The sequence below is a fragment of the Aedes aegypti genome, chromosome 3, assembly GCF_002204515.2.
Source record: "Aedes aegypti strain LVP_AGWG chromosome 3, AaegL5.0 Primary Assembly, whole genome shotgun sequence".
Classification (NCBI taxonomy): domain Eukaryota; kingdom Metazoa; phylum Arthropoda; class Insecta; order Diptera; family Culicidae; genus Aedes; species Aedes aegypti.
Window position 1 is genome coordinate 370879227 of NC_035109.1, and position 22769 is coordinate 370901995.

The following is a 22769-nucleotide window of genomic DNA, read 5'->3' on the forward strand; positions in this document are numbered from 1 at the left end:
ATCGACGAGCAGAAACTTTGTTCTTGATATTTGTTATGAAAAATTTAATGTAAATATAACCCTAAATGTTTCGAATTGTCAAAAATCTTGTGTTTATGGAACTTTAACTTTAAAGCATGTTGAAAAAATCGTTTTTTTTTCAAATTTAAACGTAAAATTTCAACTAAATTATATCTAAAATGAAAGTTATAGTCATATCAAAGACAAATTAAAGACCCCCATGTCACTTGCAGTTGCCCAAAATGTTATGGCTCATAAGGTAATCTAGAATGCCGTGAAAAGTGTACTGCGATCTGTCAAACTTGGGCACCTTTCGCCAGTGCTGGAAAAGATCGCATCACGAAGCAGCTCACGAGTGCATACCAACGCATAACAAACATCACCGACTCGCGGTGATCTGGTCATATATTGCATGTTTGAGGGATTAGATCATAAAAAAGATTGATAAATCATACTTTAAATTCCATGTAAACATCTATAGAAACAGTGTTTTATACAACTTTGGCGACATGTATCTAAAAATTGTGACGTGCAGGAACATTTCTGAGAACGGCATCAGATTTAGCAACCCCAAATCTACTAGAGACACATAATTTGATCCTTGAGACACGTAACAATGTAATTTTTGTTACGCTGTGTTACCGAGAATTCGTGGGGCAATATCATGTGGGATTCGATTTTAATTCGACTCGATCGGCGATCGAAATTAGCTATGGTAGATTATGCACGAATATGGTTTATCGGACTAACTGAGAAGATTGATCAAGGATGGAGCAATTGATGTTCGTAGTCCGAATATCAGGGATAGTATCAAGTCTCTTCAAATCTCGCAGAAGGTTTCGGCAAGGTGATAGTCTTTGGTGTCTGCTGTGCAACATTGTATCGGAGGATGTGACAAGGAGGGAAACGAGCACGGAATTTTGAGATGGTGGAAAGCGGTCTGAATCTCGAATGGACATCAATGTTCCGAAGGCGAAGTACTTGACAGCGATGGTCTAAATAAAAACCTTGATAAGCCCCCCGTCCTGAGTTCACGTTGACGATGATCAAATCGAAATAGTCCGAGAGTTCATGTACTTGGGCTCACTGGTTGTGATCGCCGATGACGACACACAATCTACTGCAAACGCATTAAACTAAATGTACTAAGGTTCAGTCTATTCCGTCCAATAGTAGTTTTAATCTTATGCAATAACGTTTATGGTGTAGTAAAATAACCGCTAAACGTTCTCGGTTACAACAGTTAAATTGCCGTTACGGACTAATGTTTCTTCTGTATCCAATGTAATCACCATGGAAACCTTGACCAACTGTCGAAGGGCCCCGGATAAGCCTCTGTTTATTCTGTAAACAAACTTTTCGAACAATGTCATTCGCTTCGGGCTCTGTCGCAATAGTTGCCGAGCTCACACATACCCAGTAATGCAACCTGCAACCTTTTTGATAGTGCATCCTCAACTTGTAGCACTCATACACCCACAAATGCAGCACAATCGCTTAGTGTTGCATTTTTCTGTTTTTGTTATGGTTCTGCTTTGGCAGTAGCTCTGTGTGTTGGTAAGATGTAGAAAGAGCTCACGAGCGCGCAAGGTTTTGCGAAACAACCATTGCTACTGATAAACAAACCTAGCGCATGGCCTACTTGTCCGCTACTTTATTAATATTCGAGTCTACTACTATCGGTGTGAGTGCTCCTCCACTTTACTGGAAAGCTAAGTAGTCTGTGAACGAGCAAAACAAACCGATAGCGAGACTTACTTTGATTGGGAAATATATGTACCACATAGCAAAACAATGTTGATTGCTTCTTATGAATCATGTGCAGTCGTGGCAGCAATCTGCCGCAACAAAGTGGTTTTTCAACCCTCGACTCATTCTTTTTGTTTTTGTTCTTTTTCTTCCAGATAAAGTGAAACTCGTAAAAGGCCCGAGACCCTTGATACATCATCGTTTCTACTTGGACATCCAGCGGTACCAGCTAGCGAACGAGATCGAAACCACCATCAAGGAGCTCGGCGGTGTAAGTTGCGCACAATTACCATACTTCTCGACTTTTGTTACCGTTTTTGCTCTGGAAATTCAGCGTCTTCGACTCGGTTCCAGTCTGTTTGCATTTCGATTCCATGCTACGACGACAGATGACCAAGTTTTCCTTTCGCCTTCGAAGCGAACGAAATTTCCACAAACGATAGTGACAGTTGTGGCTGCCGTCAGGCAGAAATCGATTCCAGTTAATGGCCACAGCAACGAGGCACAAAAAAGCCATACGTGGAAGCACGAAATGGAAAAAATAAATTGAAAATGCGCTAGGGAAACGGACCTCAACGGAGAACGAGCGAACTGAACACACAGGAACGCGGAGGCGAAGGGACCCAACTCGGGAATGAAGAAATTGTTTCAATGGAAGACTCGCTCTGTGCGCTGTATTTAGGGACCGACTGGGTTTGCTCGAGCTCCGTTGCAATCGAATGGCTGATTCCGACTGAGTGGTGGGAGTATGATGGAATTGGTGGTAACTCACGGGCCATACTCTCGGTTGGTGTGAGTTTCAGGGAACGATGTGGAATGGGCAAAACGGTTTATAAGACATTCAGAATAACTACGATAAAGCGTGGATGGGAGAAATCGATTGAAGTTGAGTGACCGGTTTCCCTTTGGGGTTTTTTTTTTCTAGTGTGCGAGAATGAGCTCAATGACATGTGATTCAAGTTACTTATACAAGGTGGAGCGGTCGTAAGCGATGAAACTGGAAAAATAGAGTCGGTCACCAGATATGTTTGCTTCTAATAAAACACAACATTTTTGTTAACTGCAATTATGAATTTTATATATTTGTTATATTCTAGGTTATGGCTTCAATCTTATGCTCAAAAACGGATTTTAATCCGACGTTTCGGACACATTTATTGTGCCTTTCTCAAGGAATCTGTGGACAATGAACATTTTATGTTGTGTTTATGTTTCAATATGTTCAGTTCACTTACTAACTGTGTTCCGTTTTCTCGTCAAAATGCCCACAGCATAGGCAGCATAAGTCAACATACAGAATCCACAAGCAAGAGTCAGATAAAAAAAAAGTGTCGAAGCAAAAGAGAAGAGGTAATCGAGACTGGGCAGTGGTAACGATAGACCTTAAAAACGCATTCAACAGTTTTTTTTAGAGGTAATTGTCGTATCGCTATACATAATGCTTGTCCCCAATATATAGCTCTGCAAAGTTACGTTCTAAGAGTTGACTCTACCTAAAGCTGGAAGCTATAATATACTACATCAACATCTAATCTAAGTTACTTTCAGAATCTCGTGTACAACTCAAATCAGTGACAGATGTCTACCAAAGTACGACGGGAGTGTCACAGGGATCCATACAAAGTCCAACGCTGTGCAACATGATATACGATGGAATAAAATTGACGAATGGTGATAGATCGTCAGCTTCGCAGATTAAAAAGCGTCTTTGCAATTGTTAGCCACTAACAAAGCAATCAATGGTTACCACCAGCCGCGACCCTAACTACCAGTTATGTACCTTAGCAACCATCTTATTTATAAGGCATCAACAACTGAAAAATATTCAGTTTGTACCCAACCATCTTAGAATGAAGAACAATTAGAAGTACAACATTTTATCGAGGAGGAATTTTTAAGAATTCGACGCTTTGGAGAAAGAGCTGCAGTTTTTATCAAGAGCTTCGAGCTCAGCAAGATCACGGCGGATCTGTTCAAAAGCATGATTTTGGTGAGCTCCGATACCCAATCAAACTCGGAGGTGTCACCAAAACCGCAAAATTCTTCGTGACCAACAAATGCATTAACCTGTTTGGTCTGGACTGGATCGAGCTGTTCAAGCTGTGGGACACCCCACTATTTGCAATCTTTTTTTTTTTTTTTTTTTTACTTGATCATTTATTTATTAGGCTCATGCGCCATTAGGCATTACGGAGCCGAGTTCTTTTGATTTTATTTACAAATTCATGGTGTTTTCTTAATTTTCTATGTTAGTTTTGGGGAACCGAAAAACTCGCGGTTTGGTCGAGGTTAGGGGTAACAATAATTTAAAGGAAGGGATAGGACAATGGGATCGTTCCGTTGACATTCAGCAGCTTTAAGGTGTGACGTGTTTGCTTTGCTGCTGGTCGAACGTTGAGTGGACAATGACAACCTGTAACGATACAAAAAGACGGGTTTCGAGGGGACACAAGGTGGACAAGTGGACCGACAAGGAAGGGGAGTTAAACAAGAATGTTAGCTTGTTTCAAAAAATTGTACATAAGCTTCATGTACACAAAGTCAAGTTTACCCAACACATCCCTAATGTCTTCCTTTTCTGGTTTCCCTTGGGCCCTGAGGGATGCACAAAAATCAGATCTGGCAAAACCGTATTCGGGGCATTCCCAAACTACGTGGTTGATATCTTGGTAACCTGCACCGCAGCTGCAGTGATTGCTATCTGTGAGCCCTATTCGATAGAAGTGAGAGCCTAGAGAGTAGTGATTGGACATAAGACGACACATTACCTTAATAAAGTCTCGGCTTAAGTCCAACCCCTTGAACCACGGCTTCTTCGATACCCGCGGGAGAATGGAATGTAACCACCTGCCCAATTCTCCGGCATCCCACTTTTGTTGCCAGCTGACCAATGCATGTTGACGAGCCATTGAAAAAAATTCATTGAAGGCAATTTGTCGATCATAAATATCGCCTTCCATAGCGCCCACCTTGGCAAGCGAGTCCGCTTTCTCATTGCCCGGAATCGAGCAATGCGAAGGGACCCAGGCCAAGGTGATAGTATATGATTCATTCGATAGAGCACTCAATGTAGATCGTATTTCATCGAGGAAATACGGAGAGTGCTTTACCGGCCTCATTGAACGAATAGCCTCTATGGAGCTAAGGCTATCCGTAAAAATGAAATATTGATCAGAGGGAAGAGAGGCAATTCGCTCTAATGCGTAATGTATAGCCGTTAATTCTGCGATATACACGGAGCAAGGGTTCTGAAGTTTATATGCGGCGCTATGAAACTCGTTATATACACCAAATCCAGTGGAATCATTTGTTTTTGACCCGTCTGTGTAAAACCTTCTATCGCAGCTGACGTGACCGAACTTGCTTGCAAAAATTTTTGGTATTTGCTCCGAACGAAGCAGATCTGGTATTCCACGGATATCTTGCTTCATGGTCAGATCAAAAACTACAGCGGAACTTGAGAAGTCAGGGAAGCAACCGTGATAGGAAAGATTCAAAGAAGGGTTAACCTCCAGAGTCATGTACGCGTAGTACAATGTCATAAATCTTGTTTGAGGATTTCGTTCGATTAGCTTCTCAAAATTTTCAATTACCAACGGGTTTAACACTTCACAGCGGATGAGGAACCTTAACGACAATTCCACGAACCGATCTGATAAAGGCAGTATTCCTGCTAACACCTCTAAGCTCATGGTATGAGTCGAGTTCATACAGCCTAAAGCGATCCGAAGACAGCGATACTGAATACGCTGGAGCTTCAGAATGTGTGTTTTCGCGGCGGATTGGAAGCAAAAACTACCGTATTCAAGAACCGACAGAATCGTGGTGCGATATAGCTTTATCAGATCATCCGGGTGGGCTCCCCACCATGTTCCTGTGAGTGTACGCATGAAGTTGATTCGTTGTTGGCACTTCTGATACAGATATCTAATTTGTTTTCCCCAGGTGCATTTAGAATCAAACCAGACCCCTAAATACATATGTGATAAACCTTGAGAGAGTTCCTTACCCATGAATTGAAGCTCTAGATCCGCAGGATTACGCTTCCTAGAAAAGACAACTAACTCAGTTTTCTCCAGAGAGAATTCGATACCCAGCTTCACAGCCCATGCAGACAAATTGTCCAGAGTATCTTGCAACGGTCCTTGCAAATCGTCCGCCTCTGGTCCTGTGACAGAAACAACGGCGTCATCCGCAAGCTGTCTTAACGAGCAATTTCTCATGAGACAATCATCAATATCTCTTACGTAAAAATTGTAAAGAAGAGGACTTAAACACGAGCCCTGGGGGAGACCCATGTAACTTATTCGCAAAGTTGTCGAGTTTCCATGTGAGAAAAACATATGCTTCTCAGACAACAAATTGTACAAGTAGTTGTTCAAAATCGGGGAAAGTCCACACTCGTGGAATTTGTCTGAAAGGACATCTACGCAAACTGCATCAAAAGCCCCCTTAATATCCAAAAAGACTGAGCCCATTTGTTCTTTTTGAGCATAGGCCAGTTGAATTTCAGTAGAAAGCAACGCAAGACAATCGCTCGTTCCTTTGCCTCTGCGGAATCCAAATTGAGTATCTGAGAGAAGGCCATTCGATTCAACCCATTTGTCCAGCCGAAAGAGAATCATCTTCTCTAACAACTTTCGAAGACACGACAACATCGCAATAGGACGGTACGAGTTGTAGTCCGAAGCAGGCTTTCCTGGTTTTTGGATGGCAATAACTCTCACTTGTCTCCAATCATCCGGAACAATGTTGCTCTCCAAGAATGCATTGAATAAGTTCAACAAGCGTCTCTTTGCGACGTCTGGGAGGTTTTTGAGCAAGTTGAACTTAATCCTGTCCATACCTGGGGCAGAATTGTTACATGAAAGGAGAGCAAGTAAGAATTCTGCCATCGAAAAAGTTGAGTCCATTTCATTCCTTTCGTCTGGATAATCTCGTGTGATCGTTTGCACTTGGACAGAATCCGGGCAAACTTTCTTGGCGAAGTCGAATATCCATCGAGAAGAGCTTTCACGATCCTCGTTTACCGATTGTACGTTCCGCATTCTTCTACCGACCGTCCACAAGGTTCGCATCGAAGTTTCCCGTGATAATCCGTTGACGAAGTTTCTCCAGTAACCGCGTTTCTTCGCTTTCACGAGGCTCTTGAACTTGCGGTCAAGAGAACAATACCGATCGTAGTTATCGCGCGTGCCACGTTTCCGATATTCTTTAAACGCATCTGATCTTTCGCGATAGACTCCGGTGCATTCGCCATCCCACCACGGGGTGGGCGGCCGACGTCGTACTGAAGATCCTGGAACCGGTTTACGCTGAGCTTGAAGAGCACTGTTTATAATCAACGCGGATAAGAATTGATATTCTTCCAGCGGTGGAAGTATATCGACCGATTGCTCACCTACGGAGATCGCTTCAGCGTATTTTCCCCAGTCGATATGCTTCGTGGGGTCATACGCTACGTCGATCTGGTGTGTTCGACACGAATTATTGGTAACTGAAATTTTGATAGGCAGGTGATCACTACCATGGGGATCCTGAATTACTTTCCACATGCAATCCAATGATAATGAATTCGAACAGATTGAGAGGTCTAACATACTTGGGGGATCTGGAGGTTTTATTCGTGTTGCTTCCCCAGTGTTCAAGATTGTCAGATTGAAGTAGTCGCAAAGATCATATATTAAAGTTGCGCGATTGTCGTCCCTCGGTGACCCCCAGGCTGTACCGTGAGAATTAAAATCTCCTAGGATCAACCATGGCGCAGGCATAGCTTCGCATATTGCCGCAAGGTCTCTGCGAGATACTCTAGCATTTGGCGGTATGTATACACTGGCTATGCTGAGGCTTTTCCCTCGAGCTGTGATATGACATGCAACTACTTCAATGCCTGTCATCGAGGGGAAGTCGATTCTGTAAAAGGAGTGGAGCTTGTTAATCCCCAAGAGCACCCCTCCATATCCATCCCCTCGATCCAGACGAATAATATTAAAATCGTGGAAAGAGATATTTTTATCAGAAGTTAGCCATGTTTCACAAAGAGCAAATATGTCACAGCGAGTGCTGTGTACTAAAAATTTGAACGCCTCCATATTTTTTATAACACTTCTACAATTCCACTGTAGCACTTCGATCATATCTCCGACCTCATTGGATAAGTTAGCCATCGAAAGATATGAACGAGTCAAGAATCGGCCACTTTGAAGCTATTTGCTTTAGAAAAGGTTTCACCAAAGAAAGTGCCATGTTGATTAGGTTTCTCGTTTCGGGTGAAATCTGAAACATTTCGAAGATGAAATCCACTATCCCAGAAAGAGTCAGTTTACCGGAAGCACTGTTTGGCTCCTGCTGACGAGTTGGTTGAGTTTCTGGGCGAAAAACTGGGGCAACTGGGGTTTTAGATGTTCCCGGAAGTGACGGAAATTCTCCAGCTGAAAATTTGAAACCTGGAGGTGAGGATTTTTTGGTATTTCCGCCATTTCTTGATTTTGCCAAAGGGTTTTGAGGAGAGTTTTGAACAACAGGAACGTTCTGAGAAGCCTGTTGCTTCAAGTGCCGTTTTGTAACCGCACGCTTCCTTTTCGTTCCTGTTTCAATTATGGTATACTCTTCCCCATCCTCAGAGTCATCGCATTGATCATTATCCGGCAGGGATGCGAAGATATTGTTACTGGTTATAGAGTGGGCCGATGGAACAACAGTCGGAGCGATCTTTTTCAGCATATCTGCATAAGATCGCCTAGACCGTTGTTTCAGGGAGTTTATGGTATGTTTCTCCCGCTCTAGGTACTTCGGGCATGCACTGAGCTCGTGAGGAGCTTGGCCACAAGAGGTACATCTTGGCTCCATATTGCAGGAACCATCGGCATGTTGTTCGCCACACTTACCGCAGCGTGGTTTGTTGCTGCAGTAAGGTGCAGTGTGGCCCAACTGCCGGCACTTTTCACAGTGCATAACCGTCGGTACGTAGAGACGGACGGGTAATCGAAGACGCCCAATCACAAGGACGCTTGGTAAGGCTGATCCGGAGAAGGTCACACGAAACGAATTTGACGGCTGTTTTGAGCCATCGGGGAACACTTTGTTCATTTGATTTGCATCAAGAACAGGGGCTAGCGGAACGGCACGATTTTTAAACCCACCAGCTCCTGACATGATGTCTGCGCGAGTCAAGTTATGCTCCGTGACCACTCCATAACATTCGACCTCTCGACTGGGAATGTAGACTCTGTACTCCATCAAAAAGAGCTCAAAGGCAGCAATTTTATTCGCCTGGTCGCGGTCACCGACTGTGACACGCAACTTATCACGGCTGGGTGAATCTATCTCGAGGATACCTCGAAACGATTTTGCCAGATCCCTTTCAATTTGAAGTTTGTTCAATGGTTTACCATTCGCTTTGGGCCGAAAGAAAACCAGAAAGGGACCCTTAGATCCGGGTGGGTAAGCTTTATGGCGGGGGGGCGCCGGGTTTGAGGAGGAACCAGAGGGGGGAAACGCATGGGATTGGCTTAAACTGCCGCACAGTGGCGGTCCTTCATACAAAGGTCGGACAAAACCTCGAATACGTCTCAAATTGCTAGATAATAGTTATCTTTTAATTATCTTGGATACCTGATATCATCCCATTGGAAATAACAGTCAAATTGAAAATTCGATTTTCTAGTGAAATTGGTCCAAATTAAGTTTTTTCATCCAATCGTATAAAAAGGCTATCACTACATTTTTTTGTTGCAATGCAGAAATTTTTGCATAAACCTGAACTAGAGGTACAAATTTAACTTCCTTTTAGAAATTCTACTAAAGTTTCAAACGAATTATGACCAATTATATAGATTTGAATGATGAAATCGATAAATTATAATGAAAAATGAAAATGGAATTTTCACCTCTAGGGGCAAAAAGGGGCAAGAAAAACGATTGCACGTTTGAAAGTAAGGATGATTTGCTGCTTCATAGTGAGTGACTCATTTTCCCGAAACTCTTCACATAAAACGTATGAAGTTTAGAAAATTTAACAAAATTTTGGAGAAAGATTATTTGAAACATTTTTTGCTACAAATAACAACTTGATATGTTAAAAATTATATAATTATAGTCAAAACTAAGGCTTATAACTACGCTTTCAAATGGAACCTATTGAGCTTAAATCGGTTATGATTTCGTTGAGATACAGATGTTTGAAGTTTGCTAGGTGAATCGAAGTTGATGAATTTCGAGCAGTGCAATTTTGCTGACTTTCCCACACTTACGATGCTGCCAAAAATCGAAAACAGAACAGATCAATCTCAAATTTTGAGAAATTGTCGCTCAATAGTAAAGAAGTCTATAAAAAATATTGACGAGTGATTTTGAGAACATGAGTTTTTGAGGTTTTGTCCGGCCATGCGCCACTGTGTGCCGGGCAGACCAGAATTAGTAACCATTTGCTTTTGAGACGAATGCGGTAAATCATGAAGAGAGGGATTAACCGTAACATCTCCTGACAATGCAGTACCTGAGTGTACTGGAGGCACAGATGAGGGAGATAAAGGAGGAGAAGGAGTATCATCATCGATGGTCTCCATAGCCTCACTATGTTGGGTTTTTAGAATTTGAGCTATCTGACCCAAAACTAACTCATCGTCAGAAGAGACTAAATATTCCGGCGAGCCCCCGCCAGTATCATTTGGTTCCATTGCGGAGCAATTTTTGCTCTACCGCAAAGGAAGGTCAACACTCTAATGAGCAACTCTAACTCTAACTTCACTTAATTTAATCACACTGTTTTCAAAGGAATTAAATAAAAACCAACTTACGTGCTATAACTAGTATGGCGAGAAATTCCTAATAGTGTAAAATAAAAAAAAAATAAAATAAACAAAAAAAATATTGACGAAAAAAAAAATATATAACGAAAAAAAAATTAACAAGAAAAAAATTAACGAAGAGAAAAAAAAATAACGAAAAAAGTATTTACAAAAAAAAAATGTAATAATAAAAAAAGAGAAAAAAAATATATATATATATATTTATTTACAAAAAAAAATAAAGCGGAAAAAAAAACTAATTAATTGAGCAATAAAACACTCCGAGACCACTGTGTCACACGGTGTGTGAATATTACTCCAACAAAATGTTTTGAAAAAATTATCAAAAAATATGCCAATTAATTGAGCGAAAGAGCACTTCGAGACCACTGTGAGAATATCACTCTAACAACGGGGACTAACAGCAACCAAGTAATGCGGATGGTATGGAACTGGAGAGGAACAATACCTACAATCTCCTTTCTGCTGCTTTAGCTGCGAGGACAGATGTACCGGCGTGGTGCGATCGTCTATTTCTGCAGCTTGTTTTGATGCGATGAAACGATGACGCCGATCGCCTTTGTTCTGCCACGTGGTGCGAATTAGATGGTGCCTCTTGTGGTATTATTGCCACCGATTAATGCTGGTGGTGATGTGGTTAAAGATGTTCAGTCTACCAAACTGGGCTCGGCCAATGGTAGCTGCTCCTTGTGCGGGTGCACTATCGGCAATATGCTTTCCAATCGTAGCCAGGAAAAAAACCATATACTTGGAAAAAACACTGGTGAACTTCGGTTTCGGTATGTCACAAAGCGCGATAGTCGACTGACTCGGGCGAGCACTCAACAAGGAATGAATATTTGCAATCTGCAACCAGGTCCTCGTTGCCGCTAGTCAAGTCAATCAAATCCAACGGTACAAAGCTTCGCAAGGCTTAGGACAGTGTAAGGACTTAGGCTTAGGACCGTAAGAAGATGAAGTTCCGAATCTATCTCAAGCCCGATGCCACACCCGTTTTCAAGCCGAAGCGCCCAGCTTCTTTCACGTCCATGGAGAAGATTGATGGTGAGCTGGGCAAACTTCAACCGCTGCGAATCATCACGCCAGTGGGCGGCTCCGTCGCAATGAAGAAGCCAGGAGGTAAAGTTCGAATCTGTGCTGATTATTCAACCGGACTGAATGCTGCCCTGGAGCCCAACCACTACCCGCTACCGGTTCCTGATGACATCTTTACCAAACTCAATGGGTTCCGGTATTTCAGCGTCATTGACCTGAGTGATGCTTATCTGTAGGTGGAAGTTGATGACGACTCAAAGCAGCTTCTCAAAATCAACACTCATCGAGGTCTATTCCGTTTCAACCGACTTGAACCGGGAGTAAAATCCGCTCCCGGAACCTTCCAGCAGTTGATGAACAGCATGGTTGCCGATCTCGAAGGTGTTGACACGTTTCTGACGACATCTTTGTTTACAGCAAAACTGAAGAGGAGCACTACCAATTCCTCAACGCACTATTTTAACGCCTTCAAGCGTATGAATTCGTATTGAGGGAAGAAAAGTGCAACATTCTGCAGTCGGATCGTTGATGAGAATGGTCTCCATCCAGATCCATCCAAGATGAAAGCCATTGCCAAGATGCCACCGCCCAAAGATGTCACGTCACAACTCTACGTTCGTTACTTGGCGCGGTCAATTTCTATGCGAAGTTTGTGCCGGAAATGAACCAACTGAGGCGGTCTCTCGACGCGCTGCCCAAGAAGGATGCCACACTCTTTTGGAACAGCGAGTGCCAGAAATCGTTCAAGCGTTTCAAAGAGGTACTCCAGTCGGATTTGCTGCTGACGCATTACACTCCAACATTAAACATTATCGTTGCTGCCGGCGCCTCGCAATCCGGGATCGGTGCCTGCCTTCCCCGATGGCTCGGTCAAAGTCGTCGCACACGCATCACACTCACTCACTCCCGCGGAGGCAAATTATAGACAGATCGATAACGAAGGCTTTAAGCTGGTGTTTGCCGTAACAAAATTCCATCGTTTGCTGCTAGGACGCAAGTTTACCCTGCGAATATGCGGACAGAAGAAGGGAATTCCGGTCCATACGGCCAACCGACTACAACGTTGGGCCCTGACGCTTCTGTGCTACTACTTCGACATCGAGTACGTGTCCACCACGGAGTTTGGATACGCCGACGTTCTGTCCCGCCTCATCGACAGTTACAGTAAATCGGAGGAGGATTTCATCATCGCCTCGATTCAACTAGAAAACGACATCGACATTCCGTCTCAGGAAGCTGCCAGTTCGCTGTCAGTAATATCCAAGTCGGTGCGCTACGCTACCCTCCAGTTTCCAATTCTTCAACAAGTTGACCTAGATCAACCAGCGTGGATGGCCTTCCAAACTCAATGGCATCGCTAATCCTGAAGTTCACCCGTTTTTCGCTCATCGAGACGCACTATCGGTAGTGAAGGGCTGCGTCATGATGTCCAACCGTTTGGTGATCCCGGACAGATTTCGTCAGCGGATTCTCAAAAAACTCCTACGACGACATCCTGGAATGGAGCAGATGGAAGCTATTGTATTGCACGTTGCTACGTGTACTTGCCGAACATCGATGACAACATTGCTAATTTCGTCAAGAGATGTGAAAGCTAGACAGTTTCACAAAAATCAAAATGTCTGGGATTCAACCAGTCACCCCCTAGTCCTAGTTGCAATACTAAAACAAACTACCAGACAAATTTTCATTCAATTTGGAGAAGATTAGGAGGTGCCTCAAGTCGAATTTGTGTTTTTTTTGGCTATTGTTTACATTCAAAAAATTCTAACGAGAATTTGAAAAAATGAAAATCAAAATGAATACCACTAGTTGAACGTATTATTAGTACTTTACAACTTTTGAGAACACTGTCTTCCGATTAGAGATGGTTTTGAAGTCATAAAATTGATTGCTGTTCCTTAAAGTACCTGTAAAACATACATTTCTCTACAGTTCTTGTTCTACGATATTCTTAACCTCATGCCTAATCATAAAAGTTCAACCGTAGTATCATTTCTTTGTCATTTCTGAACATTATTGTAGTACATAATTTTTGTAACCGAATTACAGATAAATTGTGTCCCTTAGTGTAGAACTAGCCCTCGTGCGTTAAAATACACTCTAATAAAGATTTAAAAAAAAAAAAAAAAAAAGATAAATTGTAAAAAATCGTCGGAAATACGACATTCCTCATTCCCCTGCATTTAGAGCTGCTGCCAAATGGCGCAATTGCTGACATGTTACAAAATTGAACACTACTAAGTGAATGAAGAGAAATGCTCAAGTAGTGATTTGCGCCTTTTGTCCTTTTTCTATGCTGCATATAATAAACATTGGTTTCACTCGAAAAAAGAATCATAATTGAACTCTGATCCTCAAGATCGGTAGTCGAGAAGCTTGACCTCAGGGCTATATCACATATGTAATTGCTTGGCATCAAATGCGAATGTTGTTTGAAACACGACTGCGTTGATGACATTTGATAGCTGGTTTCTTCAATCATCATCCATCATTGAAAAAGCTAAGCTACTATGTTCAATTTTGTAGCATGTCAGTGTGGTAGCTCGACAAATGTCTTAGTAGACCGTGACTTTTGAAAATGAATTATTATTGTTGAGCTGTGAAGTCTATAAGTACCACATTGGCGACGAGCAAGAACCTTCTGCGGAAGTTGAAAATTCTAGTCGGCACCTGCAACTAGAGGTAAACATAAAGTGTCTGCATTCCCAACGGATAGCATCTGATCGGATCAGACAGGAGGAAAAACAAAAAAGTCTCGCCTCCTAGGAGGGAGGCGCCTTAACGGTGGGTGATAATCCGGCCGGAGAAGGCAAGAATGGCTCGCCTCATAAGAGGGAGTCGCCTTAAATACGGGATGGATGAAAGTCCAGCCGTAAGAAGGCAAAAATAGCTCGCCTTATAAGAGGGAGATGCCCAAACGGCAGATGAAAATCTGATCGGAGAAGGCAAAAATGTCTCGCCTCATATATGAGGGAGTCGCTTTAACGACGGGACGGATGAAAATCTAACCGCAGAAAGCAAGAATATCTCGCCTGTTAAGATAGAGATGCCCACATGGCCGGTGGAAATCTGACCGGAGAAAGCAAAACAATTTTCGCCTCAGAGGAGGGAGTTCCTTAAAAAGGCAGATTGAATTATGATCGAAGGAATCAAAAATGTCTCGATACATTGGAGGGAGACGCCTTGCCGGCTGAGGAAAATCCTACAGGAAAAGCCGAAAATGTGCGATAGGGTACACGAGGGAAGCGTTCTTACAACGGGAAAAAAAACAACCGAAGAAGGCAGGTGGAACTGGAAAAACAAAGTTGGAAAACAGAAACAGAAGTTGGAAAAAGTGTCAAAAAGACAGCTTTAAAAACAAGGAAATTTCGAATAAAATATGGTAATGACATAGATTGCGTTACTCGTCGAAGAAAAAGAGATGTGCTAGCTCGACAAATGTCTTAGTAGACCGTGACTTTTGAAAATAAATTATTATTGTTGAGCTGTGAAGTCTATAAGTACCACAGTCAGCAATTGCGCCATTTGGCAGCAGCTCTAAATGCAGGGGAATGAGGAATGTCGTATTTCCGACGATTTTTTACAATTTATCTGTAATTCGGATACCAAAATGATGTACTACAATAATGTTCAGAAATGACAAAGGAATGATACTACGGTTGAACTTTTATGATTAGGCATGAGGTTAAGAATCTTGTAAAACAAAAACTGTAGAGAAATGTATGTATTACAGGTACTTTAATGAACAGAAATCAATTTTATGAGGTCAAAACCATCTCTAATCGGCAGACAGTGTTTTCAAAAGTTGTAAAGTACTAATAATACGTTCAACTAGTGGTATTTATTTTGATTTACGTTTTTCCAAATTCTCGTTAGAATTTTTTGAATGTAAACAATAGCCAAAAAACACAAATTCGACTTGAGGCACCTCCTAATCTTCTCCAAATCGGATGAAAATTTGTCTGGTAGTTTGTTTTAGTATTGCAACTAAGACAATGGGGTGACTGGTTGAATCCCAGAAATTTTGATTTTTGTGAAACTGTCTAATGAAAGCTGTGCCACACATTCAAAGACATCGTACAAGGTTCCACTACAGTCGTGCCCGCTCGCTCAATCTCCCTGGGAGCGATTTCGCTGGCCCAATCAACGGTCTGTACTTCCTTATAGTGGTAGACGCCTTCACGAAGTGGCCAGAATTCCGCATCGTTCGATTCCCGACATCATCAGCAGTAACCGAGTTCCAACGGCCAGGCGGAGAGATTTGAGGACACTTTCAAGAGGTCCAGAAGATTTACATAGAACATATAAGAAGTCGGCGTAGAAGGGCAGCTTATGTGCCATAAAATTTTGGACAACTGCAGAGGACATGGGGGTCTTTATTTTGTTTTTGTGAAGACGGTTCTCGATCTTCTCCACCATGACCAACCCAAGCCAGTGGTCCTCAATAAACGCCAGGATGAACAGTTCAACCGGAAGCATGGCGCAATTCCTCGTGACATTCACAAGACCAGTCAAAGTTTCAGTTGACAGTTGCCCTTTGTGCGCAAACGACGTTTTTTTTCATAGCTCAAACTTCTCGTGACTACTGAGTGGAACACAAGATGTCTTCGTATAGGAAGAACACTTATGTTGTGGATTACAACTTCTTGCCGAAGCGTCGTGGAGAGGTTTCTCAGGGATTTCGTTAAACTCGATATGGCCGATGTAAGGAACCTCCAAATGCACAACGGTGGCTTACGTCCTCGCCTAGCAAAGCAGCAACATCTACGATATTGGATCTAGCTCAACGGAGCTGTCTGTCTTATCCCAATTTAAGTGGATGGCCCTATTACCGCCATTAGGATACACGACTTATCGCCGCAGATGTCCAATACTACTATCACCGACTATCTCAAGCACTACGTAACAGTTGTCTCCATCAGTAACGAAGTGTGAAACGCCTTCGACTGATTGATTTCGCCGCCTCAAATAATATAGCCATTGGTAGCACCTATTTCCAACATAACCTTCCCTACCGATACATCTGAAGATCACCACAGCAAACAGAATCGCAAATCAACCACGTTTTGATTGATGGACGGCATTTCTCGGACATTATCGACGTCAGGACGTATCGTGGCGCTAACATTGACTCCGACCACTAATGGTAATGGTAAAGCTGCGCCCAAAACTCTCCGTCGTTAACAACCTACGGTACCGACGCCCGTCTCGGTATAACCTTGAGCGACTGAAGCAGCCGGATGTCGCCACAGCATACGCCCAGCATCTCGAACCAACATTGCCGGAGAAGGATTCGCACGCCGAAACTCCTCTCGAGGACTGTTGGAGTACAATAAAAGCAGCCTTCAATGTCGCAGGCGAAAACATTGTTGGGTACGTTGAACGGAGTCGACGGAACGATTGGTTCGACGGGGAGTGTAGAATGATTCTGGAGGAAAAGAACGCAACGCGGGCAGTAAAGCTGCAGCAAGGTACTCGATAGAACGTAGACCGTTATAGACAGAAGCGACCTTCGAATCTATTTGGTAAACTTACGTAGCTGTCGCGGTAGACTAGATCTACCGTAGCGAATGATACAGCGTAGTATGTTATGTGCCCGCTCTACGGGCCTATCACCCTCTCTGGGAGTAAAAGCCACATTCTAGTTGAACTTGAACCAGCGACCGGTTACGGCAGATAACGTAGTGTGGCGCTGATGCCTTTCATCGGGTGCAGTGTTTTCCGCAAGCCCAGCTGCTATTACCTTGAACAAATTAGAGTGCTCTAAGCATGTTTTGGGTTGCAAGGTCTCCAGTGAACAGAAAGCTTAATTCCACACGCACGTTATTAATCGATCTCAATGGTGAAAGATGGTTTGCAATGAAGGTGGATTCAACAGATAGAGGTAGCAATACAGGTACTTAAAAGGTATAGGACAAATCCGATCTATTGAATTGCACCTGATAAAATATTAATAACAATTAAGAAAATGGTTTGGGCCATGTACGTCGGAATGTAGATGGACAACTCTATTCCACCGTATCTCAACTTCAAACTATAGACCGGTCTCAGGCCGGTCACCCACCCAGCATACGTCTGTATTTGTATGATCGCTATGCTACTACCCACTGCTCTAATATGCAGCATATAGAAGAGCATGGAACTCTTCTTGGGCCCAGCACCACTCACTCTACACAGCCAAGGAAGCGACCAAGCAGCAGATGCGCGGCCCGATTGACGAACCAGTCCTCGCGAGAGTCTCCGTAGCCAGTTGGACCGGGTAACTCACCCCTGCCGAGTGATATTTGCCATTGCCTTCTCTACAGCAGCAGCAGCACTGAACTGGTCGTCGCGTACAATCCAAGTGAAAACAGTACGGAGTGTGGACGCATATTCGATTGCTGACTGAAAACGATGTGAAAAAGGCACACAACGTCGACGGTCGCCATTTTCCGCTTTTGTGAAGTGAGTTGAATTTGAAAATTTGATAATGGCGTACGGCGGATGCGTTGGCGTTTGGGGATAGTTTTCTGCACTTTCCGATTGATCTGGTTTGAAGTGAATCTTGTGAAGGAAGACTGGCGGTGTATTCTGCAAGAGGGTTACAGCTCAAGAGGCTAGAGTGAGATGGAGCAAGTGTGAGTGCGGAAGAGGAGAAGAGATGTGTGCACAATACACACGAGAAGAAAAAATCCGATCGGAAGAAGGAAGCCCCCACTTTGGGTGGGACGTCACTGGTTATCTGATACATTGTGTGTTATCTTTTTTTTCGGGGGAGATGTTTACTATGCATACACACGGATCAGCCCCCCCATCCATGGAGCATGTTTTTTTTTCTTTTGCTTTTGAGAAAAGGTGATTGAAATTCTTGGCCGAGTCCAAGCAGTCCACGCAGAGAGAAACGTTGCAAGCAATCGAAGCAGGCGTATAGCCTAATGCAGGCGAAAATTCGTTCGTCGATGCCGGAGTTTTTGACTCGAAGAAAGGTGCAGGCAGCAAAACTGCAAAAGAAGAAAATGTAGAAAGATGATCGTTCGGTTGGTGTGGGGTTGCCTTGGAGGGTCCGGGCCCAATCCAATTTCGAGCGAAATGTGAATGCGAATGTGAACCATCATCAACAACAGCAGCAGCAGTAGCGGTAGTGGCTTTGCCTGCCTTATACGTTCCTTCGTGGAGCATTGAGAGTAGTAGAAGCAGAAGCAGCAGCATCAACAACAGCAGAAGGCCCAGCAAAGTTGCTGCTCCTATGGTTCTCGTCGTTGTTCCCCATCTCTCCATGGCCACCTTCGATGCCACCGCGCCACTTCGCCCCTCAGTCCCATTCCAACATTAGCCAACGTCAAACGTTGCTATGAATCGAGTCTGGCTCTGGCTCGTACAAACTGCCTGCTTGCTGTTGAGTGAGAGCGAGTTTCCACTTTACTTTGCACCGAGAAACGCGTACGGATAGACCGTGTCTTGTCGTCGTCGGGAGTGGTTTAGTTCGTGTGTGAAACGTTGCAAGTTTTTTCCTAGAATTTCTGTTATAAATTGGCATGAAAAGTGTTACTGCGCTGTTGGAAAAGTCCTCCAAATTCCTCGAGACAGTGGTGGCGGTTTAGAGTTACAGTAGTGCCATCTGTTGTTATCGCAGTACCGTCAGTTAGGTTACAAGGCGAACCCATCTCCGGCCTTGCCGTTTGGATGTGTGAGTGTCAATAATGCAATTTTTCGATCCGGAATAGTGCCAATTGCAGCGAATTTCACCAATAATTCCCCAGCGAGCGAACCACCATTGCGTAAATCAAATATGGCTGAAAATACTTCCATTTATCGGAAAAAGCCAGAGTATCGCGGCCGTCGTTGTTCGTTTGCCTGGTTTGCTTCGCTGTGCTACTGCTGCTTGCTCAGCTCACATATCGTGTTTTTCCCTCTTCGCTAGTCTCTTTTGTGGCCGTGTTCTTTGCCTTGCGTTCACAAGAGGGCGCTCACTCGGACGTACAGAAACATACAAAAAAAACCCTCGCTAGAGCGAGATTCGAAACGACCCCGTCGTATTGGTGAGAGCGTGCGCGCGCATGCCAAGCAGGCCATGAATGACAACATCGGTCGTCACCCATTTCGCGAACGAGGCGGCCAATTGATGATAGTAGGCCGTGAGTGACTCACACCCAGAGCCATGAGTCACACCAATACAGCCGGTTCGCCGGAGTAAGAAAAACAGGAGGCAAAAAGAGCAGAATGAGCAAAACTTTGTACGAGGCCAACATAAACATTAGCGCGGAAACGACAACAACAGCAACTACGATAACAACAAAATAAGCAGAATAATGAAGTTTCACCTGAAATAAGTGCGAGCTGTGGTGGATTTTGGTGTGGCTCGTCGAGAGAAGTGCAATGGAAATAAGGTTTGCTTGAATGAACATAACTGGTTTTTGAGGAGTTTCGTGTTCACTTTAGAGACGTTATTGGACTTTTCACAACGTTGATGTTATTCATGTTCTTGCACAGACAGAATGTCAACTATCTAGTGCAATGTACTATGTCTTTAAATTTTGGGGGGTATACGAGGAATGCAGGTATTCTTGGTTATAGGTCAAATACTATATACTTCGATTCGGTATCTTAATGGTTTTCTCTGTTGCTGGGTTTATCGGTTTAATATCCAGATACAAGCCTATAAAATTCATTTTTCAACGTATTTTTGTTATTTTAAAAATTATTTGGGTTGATTAGGGATATCTGTGTCTTCTACATATTCTGAACATTTGATTAAAAATTCTAGTTTTCAGAATTGTTATGCCCTAAGGTTGTTTCTTGCTATAACATAACATAGAAGCCAATTTCTTATCAATAGAATAAACACTATAATAGCTTACTTTTTAGAACAAAAGAAACTACTGAAAAGTAACACTTACCTTGCCCTCCTCCGAATTCGATATACAGAACATATCGAATAGGGTATCGAATCAAGCGTGACAATTTGTGACAGTCTTACAATATTAGACAATACTTATATTAGTAACTGTTTCGTTTTCCCATACAAAATTGTCAACTTTAGAGGGTATTCTCTGAGTTATTTATGGACTGATTGTATCAAATTTTCACAGTAATTTAAGCATAACTTGAATTTCAACATATATTTTACAGTTATTTTTTCAACCACGAGTTCAAAAGAAATAACGTGATTTTTTTGATATTTTTTTTCTAATAATTGATGTAGTTGATTTCATATTTTCAAATAATTTATTCATGAACATAGTTTTATTAACACTATACATGCCATTAAACAGATTTTATCGAAAAATGTAAATTTACCCAAGTAACACAGAAAACATCTTCTTGTTCAGCTATCTGAAAATGATGTTATATTTAGGCGTTAAAGATAAAATCCAATACATCTTCTGTTTTAAAAACGTTCAGGCGATGTTTTAGAAAAACATATCAATCCGGCAAATGCAGTAACTGCATTTGTGTCATATTCCTGATCGATAAATGTATATATTACTAAATTAAAGCACTCTTCATAACTAAACTTCAGTCGATGTAAATTAAGTTATAAAGTTGCTTCTGAAAACATATTTCGTACATATCTGTATGATTGTTTTGATGAGGATGTTATAATAATGCTTTTTCCTGTCAAATGGAATACATATTTAGCATTTGTTTTTTTTTTTTTTGACTCTCAGTTTCTATTCGAAGATGGATGCAGAGATGTGTAGCAAAACAAAATCTGTAGCGAATAATTAAGCGAAATGGTGATTAATGCAAGCGGGGGAGAAAAATGATTGAAATATTCACGAAAATAATGCGCAAATAAAAATTTGTTAATGTGATTTTTTCAATGACAATTAACTTTTCATCTAAAAACAGCATGTTTTGAATTGTTGTTTTCAACACGTGCTTAATATGTATTTAAACTTCATTCAAACACAAAACCTGTACCTTCTGTCCCTGCCATGCTACATCACCACCCAGAGGTGAATGAACCGCGAGGTTTAAAACCTCTATAATTAACTCAAAAAAAAAAATGCTACATCACCGATCAGAAATATTTATAAATGTAGAACTTCTATTGCAGGCAATTAACACATTGCTAAATAACGATTATCAGCACGGCAGGTCTGGAATGTATTCCAACCAGGCAAAAAGTTTGATTTATTTAATATTAATCACAAATTGCGCACTCTTGAATAAAAAAAAAATGCAAACCAGTTAAATTATCGTAGGAACTTAAACCGACAACCATTACAAAGAGTTTTTACCTACCCTGTACGCATCTGGTAGAATCCGCCATTTTTCTCGTTGGTTCATTCAGTCGAAAATTATACACGATCGGTAAATTTCACGGAGCACAAATTGAAATAACGCATCTTATAAAAGGCGCATGAAAAAACAAGAAGCACAGCCTTCAGTTTCACCAAAAATCTAACACGCCACATAAAAAAAAACATATACCATACATGCACAAAGGTTTCTTAATATATCGCAACTCGTAGCTTGATAAAAAAATCCCGGCACAATTCCATGCAGCAAGATATTAGTTTTCATAACGTTATCTACTTGTACTACTTGCAATCAATGATTAATCTTATTTGTTTTTACTTTTTTGAGCTGTCAAAACGTTCCAAACAATACACATTGTGGGCTTGTATTCTAAACAACAAATTACGTCTCGATAACATGATTATAACTTATTGGTCATAATGATGAATGGTATAACTTAGATATAACAAATCATACTGCCATGAGAAGTACGGAATAGGTATTGAAAAACATCCAATTGAACTATGAGAAATGTTATAAAACCTTCTATTTCTGCGCTTTTTCGGTTCTAAAGGTGTATGAAATTTAGTATTGTACATTCGACCCAGAACAGCGGCGATGTATGAAAGATGTATTTTGACCTTATTTATGACAAATTGTGTTACTTGGGTAAGCTTCGCTTGAGCAGGGCTCAACTTCTAATCCTGCGTTTTCAAACAGGGGCCGTAACGACCTCTCAAGGGGTCCATGAAGCAAATCAAACAAAAAGTGTCAGTTTTGATGAGAAAAATATTAAGTTATAAAAAAAAAGCTATCTAATTTTCGAAATCAATAAATTTTAATAATGGACATATTTAAGCAAACTCAATTTTATATCAATTAATCTCTCGATGATATCAAAAAAAATCTCAATGTAGATTTGATAACAAGAGCTGCTTATTGGAATTT

At 42.0% G+C, this 22769-nt stretch overlaps 1 protein-coding gene across 9 annotated transcripts in view; it reads left to right on the forward strand.

Annotated features, from left to right (window-relative positions):
- The window catches only part of LOC5577286, a 71069-nt gene that overhangs the window by 12375 nt on the left and 35925 nt on the right, over window positions 1-22769 (forward strand). For 7 of the 9 annotated variants that reach the window (XM_021851031.1, XM_021851030.1, XM_021851026.1 and 4 more), the window contains one exon: window positions 1905-2020. In XM_021851031.1, the coding sequence (XP_021706723.1) occupies window positions 1905-2020 (116 nt within the window). Of the gene's footprint in view, window positions 1-1904; window positions 2021-17888; window positions 18042-18988; window positions 19264-22769 lie in introns of those variants that run through there. The other 2 variants (XM_021851033.1, XM_021851034.1) reach the window with 2 other exon arrangements.